At 34.2% G+C, this 14,485-nt stretch overlaps 1 protein-coding gene across 1 annotated transcript in view; it reads left to right on the top strand.

The window, feature by feature from the left end:
• The first annotated feature begins 6,869 nt into the window (after positions 1 to 6,869).
• The window catches only part of MYO16 (myosin XVI), a 719,254-nt gene continuing 711,638 nt past the window's right edge, over positions 6,870 to 14,485 (top strand). Inside the window, exon 1 of the mRNA XM_044669338.1 lies at positions 6,870 to 7,125. Within this exon, the coding sequence (XP_044525273.1) occupies positions 6,900 to 7,125 (226 nt within the window). The 5' untranslated portion in view covers positions 6,870 to 6,899. The remainder of the gene's footprint in view (positions 7,126 to 14,485) is intronic.

The following is a 14,485-nucleotide window of genomic DNA, read 5'->3' as shown; positions in this document are numbered from 1 at the left end:
AATCAGAAACTGGTCTTATATAAACCTCAGTAAATATTTATTCTTTACTTCTTACCATGTTTATGCTTCACCCCACTAAAGTACATATTTAAATTTAAAATGTTTCCACAGAAAACTGAACTGACATCTATAGAGACTCATGGTACTCATAAAATTTTAGAGCTATAAAAGACTTGAGAGACCATCAACATGTTAAAAGCTTTGTGTAAACCACATGTATTTATATTCATCATTAAATTTATGAATTTACTTTAGACAGGCTTAAAAATGGTTTAAGATAAACCTAGTTCGATCTCCCAGTAATATGGACTACAAAATCCTGTCTTCTGATATAGTTTGAATTAGTAAACAATTTTGATAAAAATATAAAATAAAATTTCCCCCAGTTTCTAGTTACTAAAAGAAATTATTCCTAATGTACAAAATCTATTTTGACAATGACATCTCCATATATTTCATTTTCTCATTCAAAATGTCCACTTTAATATGATGCTATTCCCATACTAAAAGGTAATTGGGACATATATAAATAAATATCTGAGAAATCTTTCTATGATCATCACTACCACCCTTAGTTAGGATATGAGCAAAGCAAAGAGGCATATAATAATGTACTAAATTAAATACAAAGTCTTAGCTATAATGCGTCCTTCTTTTGGAAGTGTGAAAGTGATTTTAAATTAATAATGAGGGAAATTTAGCCATCCAGTAGAAAAAATAATTGGCCACTTCACTTCCCTGGCACTTAAAAAGATATCTTGCTAATTCTGCAGGTAGTCCCAGTAGAAGCCTGAAGTTAAGGAAGAGCTTAGGGTGAGCAAAGGAGTCTCAATTCATTTTTCTCTTTTCTTCCCACCACATTCATTGATGATGGAGCTTTGCAATATAGCTACTCACTTAGTTGGATAACCTTATTCAGCAATTTGAGAGTTTTTTAGCCCAAGAGATTTTGAGGCACCCAGCAACGAGCAAAGACACTCAGAATCTAGAGGTTCTGACATGAAGAAGATACATATTCTATGCAAAGAGCAGTTTTGTGTAGTGGGACCTCTAGCAGCAGAGCACAGCCTTCCTAGATATCGAGAGGTAACTTTCTTGACAATTGGTAGCTGAACTGTGTCCCAGAAAATCCAGTTGTGATGCTCCTAGCAGAGACACTGTGCTTGGAGGGGTGGGGTTAGAGGGGCATCTTTTTCTTCCATTCCAAAATGACCTCATGACTCTACAGAACTGGAGGCATGAGATGCTCTGGGCAACTACATTTGGCTTCATTTCCCATGAATTCTAAATTTGTACCACTCTTATCATTGATATTGTGCATTTTTGTGGGAGAGCGTGCTTCAGGTTTAGGGAGAAATGTTCTAAAGTTATACTATGTGTACTCTGACATCTTAGTAAATGATGTTCTTCTGAGCTAATTGTGTCTAACTACCTGGCAATTGGACATCAAGGTAGACAAGTGGATAGAGTGCCCAATGTGGAGAAAACATAGAGATTATTGCAAGATAAAAGACTGATATAATTATTCAAGAGTATACGTATAAATATAAACATATGAACATATCCATGTGTAAGTATACATAATGTATACATACTATATGTTTAAGTACATACATATGTGTATACATAAATTGATATATAAAGTATATGTAATATATAGCTCTATGTAGTCTGTAGGCAAATATAAAGATATAACATATTAATGAACAAATTCAGTAAAGTTCAGAACATAAATCACTTGGGGAAGAACTCCCTATTTTACCAGAGTTTGCAAGGACAACTGGGAAACTATTTGGAAGAATTTAGCCTTAGACACCAATATCTTAAAACTAATAAACAAAATTGGATAAAAGACATGAATATAAAAAAAGACATAGTTATATATGTGTGTATTGTACATATACATATATACACACCTATTTTTCCATCAAATATATAAGTAACATAAAGCTTAAACAATTGCTTAACAAATTGGATCACAAAGTTAGAATGAAATAATCTTGACAAGGGTGGACCATTGAGTTGAATCTAATAAAATAAAATTAAATAGGGATAAATATAATAATCTTGCAACTTGGGCTCAAAATATCTACTTCATTAGGATAAGATGGAGGACATACATTTAGATAACAGTGGAAAAAAGATCTCAAGTCTTTAATACACGGGAAAGTCAGTATGAGGCAATAGTCAAAACACCTAATATACTCAATTTCGGATTACATTAAATAGGAATAAAGGTATGATAATCCCTCTATGGGTGACCAATGAGGACTTAGCACTTCTGGTGAGAAAGTTTCCTTCTCACCTATCTTTGGTTTTTTACCTGGCACTCAACTTTTATCTGTGGCTCAAAGAAGCTGAAGTATGTGCAGCAGCTATACCCTAGTAAATCAACTTAGCAAGGACAGTAACCTATAGGTCACAAACCTGTCAGTGAGTTAGTAAGGTATCTACTCTAAGCATGAGAAGACCTCCTCCAGTGGAATGGGCAGATGATAAAAATAATTTGTTCCAGTGGTCATCAGGCAGACTGAAGTAGGCTTGTTGGAATGCTCAGAGCTTGGTTAGACATTGAATATGCCAAGGTCATCCACTGCATCCTGGACCATTAGACCTCCTGACTTTTGTCTTGTCACTGAACTTCTATGAGTAAAGATGAGAGAGTGAGGCTAATGACTTGTATAAACAAGTCAAGACATCACCCTGTGATGTCATTTGTCCCCTTTAGAAATGAAGGACAAACAACTATGCCTTGCTCACATATCATTAAGGTACCAGAGTTTAGGAATGAGACAAATAAACTAGAAATATTCAAAGGGTCTAGAGCTGAGATGTTTTGTTTTATGAGATTAGCTAAAGAAACTGAGAGTGTTTAGTCTAAAGAAGAGAAATTTTGATTGTGTTAAAGTATTGATGGATTATTATATGGAAAAGGGAATAGCATTCGTTTTGCTCCTAGAGGGCTGGAGCAATGAAGAAACATTGTTATAAGAAAATTTGAACTTGGTGTAAGGAAAATCTTTCTTTTTAAAATTCAATTTTATTTGATATTTTATTTTCCCAATTACATATAATAATAATTTCCAACACAGATTTTTTGAAAGTTTAAGATTCAAATTGGCTCCTTCCTACCTTTCTCTCCTCCCAGGGAAGGTAAGCTATTTGATCTGGATTTACATGTATAGGAAAAACTTTCAAAAATTATAGCTATCAAAAAAATGGAATGACTTGCATATAGAGGTAATGAGTTCACTGCCTATGGGTGCCTTCCAAGAGAAGGCTGAATCATCTTTGTCAAGTATGTCTTTTTGAGAATTTCTTTTCAAATATTGGTTGAATAAGATGGTTACTAAGTTCCCTTCTAAATCTAATACTTCATTGTATGGAAACTTCTATTAATACAAGGTTATGTTTGTGAGTCTATATTCTTTTCATATTTTAGGCATGAATTATGAGGATATTTAAAAATTAGAATCAAAATATCCTTCAGGAGGTACATTGGGTACATTGGTACAGTGATATACTTTTTTAAATTAAAAAATTTTACAAGAAATCAATGTCTCTTTTGGTATGTATATGCTATAAATATTTCCATTTCTGATGAGAAGAGAGAGGGGGAGAGAGAGAGAGAGAAAGAGAGAGAGAGAGAGAGAGAGAGAGAGAGAGAGAGAGAATGAGTATGAGTGATTTGTCAGGGTTCATTCTGTCTAATTGTACTATTGTCAATTGTCCAAAGATGTATTAGCTATTGTTATCTTTTTATTTCTAGACTAGTCTTATTTAAAACTCCTTATCTAATATAGAAAAGCATGACTTGAAAGAAAACTAGTATGCTTTTGGGACTGGTACCCATATTTATCAGCCAACTTAATTAACTTGGAGCACACATCTGTTTTGTAATCAGGGACATAGCTCCTATCTTTAGCTAGCTATTTTATAAATGAATGCCACCATTCATAAAGAAGTATATTACTAAATCATGCAATAAAATCAATCTAAAATGAACATCACACCAGCATTAACTTAGTGAATTCATATTAGCTTTCAGAATGTATTTTTTCATTGTTTTTTTGGGATTGCTTGCCTCTAGTATATCCTAGATTTTCTGATATGAAGGGACCTCATAAGTCAGAACATTCACTGGGAAGACTGTAGAGATCATCTAATCCAATATCTACTTAGATCAAGAATCACAACTATAGTCACTGAGAATTGCTCATCCAGCCTCCACATGAATGACCCAGTGACAGTAAATTCATTTTTTTAAATTACTTTCCCTTTCACTCCCTCAAACTTCCCCCTCCCATAGCTAACTCCCATTTCCACTAGTTTTAACATGTGTCATCAATCAAGACTTATTTACATATTATTGATAGTTACATTGGTGTGGTCGTTTAGTGTCTATATCCCCAACCATGTCCTCATCAACCCAAGTGTTCAAGCAGTTGTTTTTCTTCTGTGTTTCCTCTCCTCTAGTTCTTCCTCTGAATGTGGGTATCGTTATTTTCCATAAATCCCTCAGAATTGTCCTGGGTCATTGCATTGCTGCTAGTACAGACATCCATTACATTAGATTTTACCACAAGGTATCAGTCTCTGTGTATAACGTTCTTCTGGCTCTGCTCTTTCCCCTCTGCATCAATTCCTGGAGGTCTTTCCAGTTCACATGGAATTCCTCCAGTTTATTATTCCTTTGAGCACAATAGTATCCATCACTAACATATACCACAATTTGTTCAGCCATTCCCCAATTAAAGGACATACTCTCGCTTTCCAGTTTTTTGCCACCACAAAGAGCTCAGCTATAAATATTTTTGTACAAGTCTGTTTATCTATGATCTCTTTGGGATACAAACCCAGCAATGGTATGGCTGGATCAAAGGGCAGGCATTCTTTTAGCACTCTTTGGGCATAATTCCACATTGCCATCCAGGAGTGGATCAGTTTACAACTCCACCAGCAGTGTATTAATGTCCCAATTTTGCTACATCCCCTCCAACTTTCATTACTCTCCCCTGCTATCATTATAGCCAATCTGCTAGGTGATACTTCAGAGCTGTTTTGATTTGCATTTCTCTAATTATTAGAGGTTTAGAACACTTTCTCATGTGCTTATTGATACTTTTGATTTCTTTATCTGAAAATTGCCTATTCATGTCCCTTGCCCATTTTTCAATTGGGGAATGGCTTGATTTTTTATACAATTGATTTAGTTCCTTGTATATTTGAGTAATTAGACCTCTGTCAGAATTTTTTGTTATAAAAAATTTTCTCCAGTTTGTTGTTTCCCTTCTGATTTTGGTTGCATTGCTTTTATTTGTACAAAACCTTTTTAATTTAATATAATCAAATTATTTATTTTACATTTTGTAATTTTTTCTAACTCTTGCTGGGTTTTAAAATCTTACCTTTCCCAGAGATCTGGCAAGTATACTATTCTGTGTTCACTTAATTTACTTACAGTTTCCTTCTTTCCTTTTTCTGAGCTCTCCAGCAGTGGGGTCCCCCTGCGCTGTTCCTCTTGAAGCTCTGAGTTCTATATCTCGCTATGAGGAAGCCAAGCTGTCTGAAGTCTGGGGTTTGGTTCTCTCTAAGCCACCATCTTCTGGGCATTTTGCTGTGTTTTCTCTGGTTTTCTCCTCCAGTCACCTCTTCAGTGCCTGTGTTTAACTCCCCGAGTCAGGTGCCAGCAAGGCCCTCTCTCTGGACAGGTGTACCTACCCATCCTGAGATTTCCCAGGCCGCTGGAGACTCCACACAGCACGTGGGGGAGGCGTCCTGGGATTCCCCTTCTATGCCCTCAGACCTGAAAATTCAAGAATTGAAGCTTTTTTCTTGGCATAGTTGTGCTGCAGTAGGGTTCCCCCTGCTCTGTCCCGTTATTAGATTTGGTTCACTTTCTTCTCAAAGCACATTGTTTTCTAACTCAGTGTGTAAGGGTGCAGGGGTTTTAAGATTCACTCCATCTAAGCCACCATCTTCCTGAAAAATTGACTCCAACTCCAGTAAATTCATTATGCAAAATAGAACATTCTGTAGCATTATTTATATCTTCAATGCTCATTTTTTTTGTTTGTGCTCAACCAAAACCCGCTTTCCTGTGACTCCCACCAAGTAATCATTATTTTGTCATGTGAGATCAACTGGAATAAATTAATACAATTTTACCCCTATGATAATCTTTCTAACGCTGGTGTGCATTTGTTACTTAAAAAGCACAGAAAATTGCTATTAATATAAAATAATTATTGCTTTAAAAGTAAGTGATCTCCAGGCTGCTAAGTGGCTCAGTGAGTAAAGAACAAAGCCTGGAGACAGGAGGTCTTGGACTCAAAACTATCCTCAGACACTTTCTGGCTGTGCAAACCTGGGAAAGTCCCTCAGCCCCCATTGCCTACTTCTTACCACTCTTTTTGCCTTGGAACTGATACTCAAGTATTGATTCTAAGATGGTAAGGGTGCCTAAAGAGTTTAAAAAGTAAACAACATTATTTTATTAAATAATATTCTTGTAGAATATCCACTACCTCATTTAGCTAGTACCTATTCATTTTTACAATTTGTATTAATTTCAAGAAATAGAGAAATTTGTGAATTTTATAGTTTCAAGAAAAACTGACATTTCTAATTGATCTGAATTACAGGAAAGATTTATGGAAGTGATGGCTTACATAAAGAGTTGTTTTAAGATGTGTTTTAATGAACCATGCCAAAACATTGTTACTTTCATTCATTCGAACATTTATCAAGTACCTAGTAAAAGAACCTACATTACATTTAGTGTCTTTGCTATATAAAGGTTATCATGGCAAACAATAGAAAACCATTTCCTAATTTTGTGGGGTTTTTTCCTTCTATTAGGTTGCTTCCAGCTATGTAATGTTTTTCGATCCCATGAAATGGAAATTGACCAGTGCTTGCTGGAGTCCCTACCATTAGGCCAGCGACAGAGGCTGGTAAAGCGGATGCGCTGTGATCAAATAAAAGCTTACTATGAACGAGAGAAAGCCTTTCAGAAGCAGGAAGGATTTGTGAAGAAGCTGAAACATGGAAAGAATCACAAAGTTCATTTCAACCTTGCTGACATGATACAGGATGCAATCATCCACCACAATGATAAAGAAGGTAGATTTAACAGAAAAATAAATTTGTGTATGTGTGTATATGCATGCATGTGTAGCTTACACATTTAAATTTTTAATTATAATTTTTGAATATTTTATTTCAGTGGCCTCCATTTTCATTAAACTACTTGAATTATCTAAATTATTTGGTGAAAATAATTACTTTTCCTAAGTTCATTTTATTCAGGTTCAGTGTCCTTAGTTAATCCATGGGGCTGTGATATATTTGGGTGACTTAGGGTTTGGACAAGTCATTTAACATCACAGTTTCATTATCTATAAATGAGAAGGTTGGAATAGATGTTCTTTAATATTCTGTCCAGGTCTAAATCCAAGATCCTATAAGATAATTTATTGAAATGGCTTTAACTGAGCAATGACAGGTGAGAAGAGAAGGATGCAGAGCTAGCCTTTTGGAAATTAGTTTCTATATACAAGCATGTTTCTTTCAATATGACAGAAATAGCAAGATTCATACAAGATAGTCAAATCATATAAAGCACAGGACCCTATGATTATTCTTTGTATCAGTTATAGTATTGAATATATACTAATTTATTAATTGTTTCCATTTATTCTCAAGGGTAGGCTTATTTTCCCCAAATGACATAGTAAAAATTGTCTCACCTGTAATACAAGCATTATTTCAAGGAATTAGAATGTTCATGCTACAAGAGACATTATTATTTATCTAATCAAATCCATTCATTTGGCAGATGAGAAAATTGAGGCATGGAGATATAAAGGAGGTAATTCATTGCAGAACACAGACTAGGACCTAGGTCTCTGATTTCTAGGCTAAAGATGTTTTGCACTACCACTCTCTCTCTCTATTTTTTCCAGAATATATGTCAATACAATTTCTTAATATTCATTTTCTGACATTTTGAATTCTATGTTCTCTCTCCCTGCCACTCCACCCCTCTCCAAGAAGGCAGATAATATGATATAGATTGTACATATATTATCACATAACAAATATTTTGGTGTTTCCATCTTCATCATGTTGTCAGAGAAGGACATATTGCTTACACCAGACAAAAATCATGGGTGAACTAAAGTAAAGAATGTTATGTTTCAATTTGGATCCAGACCTCACTTGTTTCTTCTTTGGTGGTGGATATCCTTTATTTGTCATGTTTCTCTTGGAGTTGTCTTGGATCCTTGCATTGTTGATAATAGCTAAGTCATTCATAGTTGATAATCATACATTATTGTTGTTACTAATTGCAATATTCTCCTGGTTCTGCTCACTTTACTTTGCATCACTTTATATGTCTTTCCAGATTTTTTTCTGATCGTCTTGGTTGTCATTTTTTATGACACGATAGTATTGCATTACAAACATATACCACAACTTGTTCAGCCATTCTCCAATTGATAGACATCCCTTCAGTTTCCAATTCTTTGAGACCACAAAAAGAACTGCTATAAATATTTTTGAATAGGTAGGTTCTTTCCTCCTATCTTTAATCTTCTTTGGGATACAGACCTAGTAGTGGTAGTGCTGGATCAAAAGGTATGCTTGGTTTGATGGCCCTTTGGCATGGTTCCAGATTGTTCTCCAGAATGTTTGTATCCATTCACATCTTCACCAGGAGTGCATTATGGTCCTGATTTTTTCCATATCCTCTACAGCATTTGTTATTTTCCTTTTTTGTCATTTTAACTTGTCTGATGTATATGAGGTGATACTTTAGAAATGTTTTAATTTGCATTTCTCTAATCAATAATGATTAGGAACATTTTTCATATGACTAAAGATAGTTTAAATTTCTTTTTCTGAGAATTGCTTGTTCATATTCTTTGACTATTTGTCAACTGGAAATTATTTTTTCCTCTTGTAGATTTGACTCAGTTCTCTCTCTATTTGAGAAATGAAGCCATTGTCATAGAGAGTTGATATAAAGATTTTTCCCCCAGTTCATTATTTATCTTTTAATCTTAGGTTCATTGTTTTGTTTGTGTAGAAACTTTTAAAATTTAACATAAAGTTCTCTCTTTTGTATCTCATAATGTTCTCTTAATAGTCTTATTTTCACCCAAATAATTCCCTTATTTGTAGGTCTTCCATGTAAGCTAGTTTGTGTTCCCCTTCACTGTACCATTTTCAAATTCAGTTCTACAAAATTTTAAGGAAATTAAAGAATTAATTTTTGAATGGCTAGATGGCTTTGTGGATAGAGTGTTAGACACTGTGAAAGGAAGATTCACTTTTTGGGTTTAAGTCTGGCCTCAGGCACTTAATAGCCATGTGATCCTGGAAAGTCCCTTAACCCTATTTGACTCCATTTCCTCAACTGAAAAAATGAGTCATTTAAATGGCAAAATATTCAATTATTTTTGTCAAGAAAAACTGTAAATGGGGTCACAAAAAGTCAAATATGCCTGAAAAATGACTGAACAACAAATCAAAATTCATGTGCTTTCCCACAGTTTGTATAACTTCATATGTTTATTCTTCTGTTGTTAGTATCAGTTTTAGCTCTTCATTGACCGAGGAGTTCATGCTGACAATAATCATTGATTGTTTAGTGCTTTAAGGTTCACAAAGCATTTTTCCTGAATTATTTCATATAATTCTTACAATAATTCTCTAAAAGGGATACTATAGGCATCATTTTGCCCATTTTATACATGAAGAAAAGGAGGCTTATGAGATTATAACTTTATGGGAATATAGTCATGTTTGGAAAGTATCAGAAAAGGGATTTAAACTTATTTGTTTTTTTACTCCAAGTTAAGTACTCTATCCCCTGGATCATGATACCACTCAATAACTATGCACTTAAATAGTAGTATAAACTTGGGCAAAATGCTTATCATCTCTTAGTCCCAGTGTCAGCAATAAATTGCTATTGTACAATCTAATCCATTGAAGAGAATGATTGACAGAGAGACTGCAGCTATTGTGGAAAAAAATTCACCCCACTCCCCAAGAGAGGATACCCATGGGAACTGACTGTCAACATAAGACCAAATGGCCCCAAGGAGAACCACCCCATTTGTTGAAGGATACCTAACAAAACAGCTGTCAAAATAATACCATCTGCTCCCCGGGAATCCCAACATAGTGTGCAAGATGTGTGGTGGTGTTGCTTAAAAAATACTGAGAAAGATGGAGAAAAATATTTGTACACTGCTCAGGAAAGGGGAAGTCACTGTAGTTGTGCAGTTGAGATAAATGACTCTTTCCCCCCTTTATTGTGGCTGGAAACTATTCTTTAATAACAGCAAAGCCTTGATTTTGGTGATATGTCTTGACCACGTGTTTCTCTTTAAACAAGACAAGACAGATATCAGTTTAACTAAATATGGATGCTCCATTGTTGAGCTACTATAGGAAAATGGAAAACTACTCAGTGGTTCAGATAAATAATTTCTTTAATAAAATCTTATTTAATAACCTCCAGGCAAAAGCAGTCCATAGGAAAGTCAAAGCAGATAAAAGCACTTGGTAAGGAAGTTCCCTGGAACCCTTTATCAAAGTTATCTTTCTACCCTTCTTGCCCAAAGGTCTCACAGACATGTACCAGATCGATCGGTCTAGGACAAATTTATCTCAAACTGCCCCAAATCTCCTTTAAAACCTCATGACTCACAATAGCCATTGTAGGTGTAATGGAAGTACAGGAATTCATTCAAACTTCTTCAGGTTTAAAGGCATCTTGCCCTACAACATAGGGCATTGAGAAAGATCCCTTCATTTTTTTGTCAGTATAGTATCAAAGTATCTACTACTCCGTTTTCTGATGCTTGTGTGTACCATGGAGAATGATATCTTGGAAGGGGAGTCATTCATTTTGTGGGCAGTAAGAAGGACCTTGGGCTGGACTTATCATGAAGGAAGCCAGCACTAATGAAACAGATTTCCCTACTGGTCCAAGTTGGACTTTGGCTGAGAGAAGAGCTCTTGGGCTACCGTCATCATTATTACTTGTAACCTCAACACACACAATTTTTTGCTTTTAAAAATTTGCCTGACTTGAACTAAATATTTTTTCATCTCCTGATTTCTGATTCTATGATTTTATTTGCATTGGCTTCTATCATAAAAATATTCCTATAACTTTGTATTATAGAGGTCTCAGAAGGATATTACCTGGTTTAAATTTTTGTTTCTCTTTTCACAAACCTGAATAATCTGCCACAATCATTATCCATTATTCAGAAAGCTTGAAGTAAAAATTTAAAATAACAAGATGTAAAAAGGAAATTGATATAGTCCTTTACATTCTTTTTCCTCCTGGGTGAGGTGGCATTGAACAGCTCATTTGCCTCTTAGATTATTCTAGTGAAATTACTAATTTTTTGAAAACTGGTTCTTACATGTTCAGTCAGTATTTCAGAGTTTAACACTTAGATTCCCCCCCCCCACACACACTATTTCTTGTGTATTGATTTTGTTTCCCTAACTACAATGAATGTAAATACAGAATAAGAGACCAATATAGTAGATACTTATGAACAAATGTTAGGACTTATTGAGATACTGGGTATGAGGACAAATGACAGTGTGATATAGAGATAGAACATTGGAACTGGGAATCAGACAGACATGAGGATTGAACCCAACTATATTTTTACCAGTTTTATGACTTTCTAAAACAAGGATGTTAGTCTCAATGAACTTTAAGGCCCCTTTCAGTTTTCATTCTATGACCTTATGACTGAAAGAGAAAAAAATGATAAAAGTTGACCATAACTTATATACAAAAGCATATACAAAAATGCTTAGACCATAGACATAATCTATTTTTAGACAAAGTAAGGAAGTTCTCTATTTTTATTTTCAGTGATGTATAGTTGTATGAGTTTATGTCCTAAATCTTCATACTTATATAATGAGTAGCATATATGCTTTTGATAAAATTTTGCTCTGCAAAAATTATCCAACATGTAAACACAAATAATGATTTTTGTTTTTGTAACTCTCTATAGTATAGTACTTCATATAATCAAGGAATTAATTCAAATTAATTAAAGCTTGATGTGATCACAATCATTGTAAAGATTTAAGTTGCTTCCAGGTTGCTTAAAATCTCAAATCATGACAGGTGTTTATGAATGATAAAAGTCATAAGACAACATGGGAAAATCTCCAGGGTTGCTTGAACAGTCAATATGTAACCACAGAATTATGTTTATATGCATAAATGGAAAAATATTTCCTAATGGAGTCAAAAACAATAACTCCCTACCTTTCATTCAATGCAAAAATATCATAGAGGTGATGAAAGTTGTTGAGAAGTTACAATATAACAGTAATATGGAAAACAAAAGTAATAGACTATATTTTAGAAACATTGAGAAGAATAATCACTATATATGTGTATATATACAGATCAGTTTAATGTTTGAAAATAATTTTACAAATATCATGTTATTTTATCCTTAACAACACCTGGAGGTAAGTCCTATTATTATATCTATTTCCAGACAAAAAACTGAGGCAAGAAGAAGTTAAATTACTAGCTCAGGGTCACACAGATAGCAAATTTATGATGTTGGAGTTGAACTTAGGTTTTCCTGAAACTAGGTTCAGTTGCTCTATCTACTACACTACTTAGATGCCTCAAAAAGAAATATGTGACTTCTCTATATGAACTAGAGTACTAGAGAGCACTTTGAGGTAAAAACCACATTTACTGAAATGGGGGGAAGTACTTTTCATGAAAGTCCTAACACTGTCAAATTAATCAGTGTTAGAAATTTATATGATTTTATCTTTGGAAAGGACATCATCTAACGTGTCACTGTCCTCTAGGTACCACTGGGCCATTGCATATAACTTGTAACTGAAATATTCCTCATGAGTTGCTTCCCTCTTTAGAAAGTAAACTCCCTGAAGGTAAATATTTTTGATTTACACATGGTAAGCATTCATTCATTCACTGACTCACTCACAGAGGAACCTAGTCTACTCAAAAGAAAACTGGCTTTGGAACAAAGCACCTGGGTTGAAATTTTAGCCATAATATATATTATCTGGATGACTGAATAACTAGGTTAAGCTTTCTGGACCTCAGTTTATTCATGTGTAAAATAAAGGGGTTGAATTAGATAAATTCTAAATCTCTTTCTTATTTTCAGACCTAGGATAGTCCCCAAAAGTAGAACAAATAAGTTAGTTATTCTTCAAAAATGATTGATTTTCAGCAGTAACTGAACCTCATTTGTGCTATCAGCTCATAGTTGAAGATAGAAAAAAAAACAACCTAGGTACTAAAAGTATCCTGGGATACATAAATACATCTTTCTTTGGAATAGAAATGCATTTTCCTTTTTCCAACTTTGCAGACATCCTCTCTTCCCTTGATCATGATAATTAGAAATTATTTTGTCAAGTTTCTTTTCATTCACCTATGAAGCCTAAATCAAAAGAGAAGTCAGTACTCTATGAAAAGTATTCTTTGTGGGATTCTCTTCCACTTAAAGATGCTTAACATTTGAACATGAATATCCTACAAAGCTGTATACAAAGAATAGCAGTTTGTTACTCATTCAATGACAATAGATTTTACTGAGGCTAGCATTCTTTTTATTAGCAATATAAAACTATCCATGTATAACTTTTCAGAGTAAGTATGTAGCATTGGGAAAAAATGAAAGGAGAAATATTAGTTTGGGTTTCATGTTGAAGTATCCATTTGTTTTTGACCTAATGTAGAAAGCCAAGTTGTTTATATGAATGTTTCCACAATTCATTCACTCCTCTTGGTGGGGAGATACCACAATTCTGAAAAAGAAATACATCAGAATTGATTTTAAGGCCATTGTCCTAACCAAATTTATTCATTCTTCTCTCCTGTTATTGTACAGTGAATGTATATATGTAAATTTAGGTCAGTACCAACTTTGAATTTTTGTTTCTTATTTGCTGACTCAGGCTAAATAAAAACAAAAATCTTCCCCAGAGGAAACCAAGCTGCTGATGTTTTACCTGTGTTAAGATTTTTATAGCATACCACTGAAGAATCAAGGGTCTTTTTAGTTCTTTGATTTGATAACCATCATATTTTGTTTTTGTTTTTTCTGAGGCTAAAGCTAGTTATTATCTTTGGCACATCATTGTTATGTTGTGATTGCTGGTGATATTTTATTGTCAGCAACTTGTCATTTTAATGTACAGTGACATTCAGAAGTGGGCTCTATAATTCATTTTTTCCCCTTATGAACTATTCTGTGCCATTCTCTGAGAAAGAATCTGACTTCAAATATAATTCTGTTGCATCAAGGAAAGGAGAAAGACAGGCAAAGTAGAGATGAATTTCAAGCTGAAAAATATATTTTAGATTTGTGGGTTTTCTGTATAGTTATAATATTCTCTCAAACTTGCTTAGGGTATGATGTAGTTTGAT

This window comes from Gracilinanus agilis, chromosome 3 (genome assembly GCF_016433145.1).
Source record: "Gracilinanus agilis isolate LMUSP501 chromosome 3, AgileGrace, whole genome shotgun sequence".
NCBI lineage: Eukaryota > Metazoa > Chordata > Mammalia > Didelphimorphia > Didelphidae > Gracilinanus > Gracilinanus agilis.
This window is presented reverse-complemented; position numbering and strand designations above follow the sequence as displayed.